Source organism: Mixophyes fleayi, chromosome 3 (assembly GCF_038048845.1).
Source record: "Mixophyes fleayi isolate aMixFle1 chromosome 3, aMixFle1.hap1, whole genome shotgun sequence".
Classification (NCBI taxonomy): Eukaryota; Metazoa; Chordata; class Amphibia; order Anura; family Limnodynastidae; genus Mixophyes; species Mixophyes fleayi.
In genome coordinates, this window is record NC_134404.1 from 127,040,428 (window position 1) to 127,042,858 (window position 2,431).

Consider the following 2,431-nt stretch of genomic DNA (forward strand, 5'->3'; position numbering starts at 1 on the left):
ATTACAGAGAAATGAAATGACACACTGTTGATTCACAGAAAAATGAGAGCACAGGGCGGTGACTTTGGCATTGATTAGGTTAAATAACCTGGTAACATGTAGAAACCATTTATGTTTCAAATATGTAGAAAGCTTATGTAAACAGTATACATATAAAATTACAGGGGGAAAAAAACACTCACAAAAACCTTTCAGGTTCTTTTTCATCTCGGTGGTTTTAGTGATTTATCTACTTTGGGGTAATGGTGCGTAAAAGTGGTGGTTATCTCAGGGAAGAGAGGGGGAGGAGGGGGCTCTTCCTTCGCTGACGTCATAGGGAGAATTTAAAAGGGGGCTAAGGAGATCCCAGGAGCAGAAGTAGAAGAAGACTCAGCAGGTTCCTTAGCACTGATAGCTCATTCTCTGCAATCAGCTTGGAGAAGTTATTGAAGAAATGCAGTCCTGCCGTGTGCGTTGTGCCCTGACCCTGCTCTCACTGGCCTTGGCTGTGAGCTCTATCTCCGCTGCACCTACAGATCCGAGACTTCGCCAGTTCCTGCAGAAGTCACTCGCAGCAGCAGGAAAACAGGTAGGGAATATTCTTCCTTTTTCTTACCGGACTTCCGACAGAGACAACTACAGTACTAACATTTCTGTTAGGGAAGTTATAACGTGTCTATTTAGAGAATTTTATTGCAAACTTTCCTTTCCAATATATGATAGAAAATGTACGCTGACTTCCTACATAGAGTGATGCAAGCATCTACAGCTGTATTTGTAGGCTATACAACTTAGTCATTAATGATTGGCACCTTAGTATATTGGCTTCTGTTAAATTTATTCAGGAGTGATCTGTAAGCATTCTGGTATATTCTGGACATTGATGCTGCTTTGTTAAAAATGACTTAATGATATGATTTATGTAAAGCGATGTGCAGTGTTAGACTACCAAGCTATACTGTAGACTTCAAGGCGGCAGCGCTAGGCACTGAGCTATCCGAGGTTCTGAACACTCCAAGCCCTCCGCAATGAATTTACATACAGTGCATCTGATTTGTATTTTTAATCACCTTAACTAGCACCGTTATTTGCTGGAATTGCAGTATAGGGTGACATTTGTAGAATTCATCATCATCATCATCATGTACTTATATAGCGCTACTAATTCCGCAGCGCTGTACAGAGAACTCACTTGCATCAGTTCCTGCCCCATTGGAGCTTACAGTCTAAATTTCCTAACATACACACAGACAGACAGAGAGAGAAAGAGAGACAGAGAGAGAGACTAGGGTTAATTTGATAGTAGCCAATTAACCTACTAGTATGTATTTAGAATTTTAAACAGGTGCTCATTTTGCTGTTTTGCTATAATAAAATAAAGCATGGTCTGTAAGGGTTAATCAGTCACGACAAATATTAATCAGTCTCGACAAATATTCACTGCAGCGCTATATAAAGTAAAAAGTTAATGGTTGCCGTCGAATTTCAGCACTTCGGACAGCTCCGAGAAGGAGATCTAGCCTTATTTATGGGGGACCATGCTGAAACTGTAGCATAAACGAATGTCTTATATAGAAAGTTGAGCCTGATATCAGCTGTACTATTCATACTTGTCAAAATCATTAGTATGTGGCTGCATGGCAAAATCCAAAGGAATAGTTATTGGTAGATAGTGTCCAACTTAAATTATTTCATATGCACCTCACTACAAAGGGTGGATTAAAACACGATCTTTACTGTATAACATGCATACTAGTTAAGGATATGGTCATATTCTTGCATGGAACATTGGAAGGTTATCATATCTTATCACTCTAATTGCAGGAGTTGGCCAAGTACTTTCTAGCAGAATTGCTATCAGAACCATCCCAGACAGATAATGAAGCCTTGGAATCAGAGGACCTGCCAAGAGGTGCCGAGCAAGATGAAGTAAGATTGGAACTGGAAAGATCCGCAAACTCCAGTCCAGCTCTGGCCCCCAGAGAACGTAAAGCAGGATGCAAGAACTTCTTCTGGAAAACATTCACATCTTGTTAGCCTCCACCAGCCTCCCTATCTTCTGGTCCTTTATTTTCCTACTCCTTAAATCCCAAATAAAGCCTTTTCCACACAAGCCGAAGACTGTAAATACCACACACAGTTATGGTGAATAAAGATGTTAATTTCGAGTTGTTTAATAAACTTTTAGTTGAAATTGTAAATGATTTGCTTGAGTCATGACTTTTTGGTAGTTCTTATGATATCTACTTTAGAATTTCCACAGATGTACTACTTTTAATTAAATGTTGCAACAAAGTATATTTCAAATGACACATTTTAACATTTGCCATTCACACAAATATTTTTGAATTCCAATTTTTTAAGTAAAGTACATAGGAGCATAAAACAGAGTTCGCATAAACACATTCCATGGTCTGAAAAACTCAATGGCACTGGAAGGGAGAATATTGTT

At 39.1% G+C, this 2,431-nt stretch overlaps 1 protein-coding gene across 1 annotated transcript; it reads left to right on the plus strand.

Moving 5' to 3' along the window:
- Positions 1–339: 339 nt before the first annotated feature.
- Positions 340–2,183, plus strand: SST (somatostatin). Its single transcript, XM_075200589.1, has 2 exons — positions 340–568; positions 1,804–2,183. The coding sequence occupies exons 1-2, from the start codon at positions 434–436 to the stop codon at positions 2,014–2,016; spliced, it is 348 nt and encodes a 115-aa protein (XP_075056690.1). The 5' UTR covers positions 340–433; the 3' UTR covers positions 2,017–2,183.
- Positions 2,184–2,431: the final 248 nt, after the last annotated feature.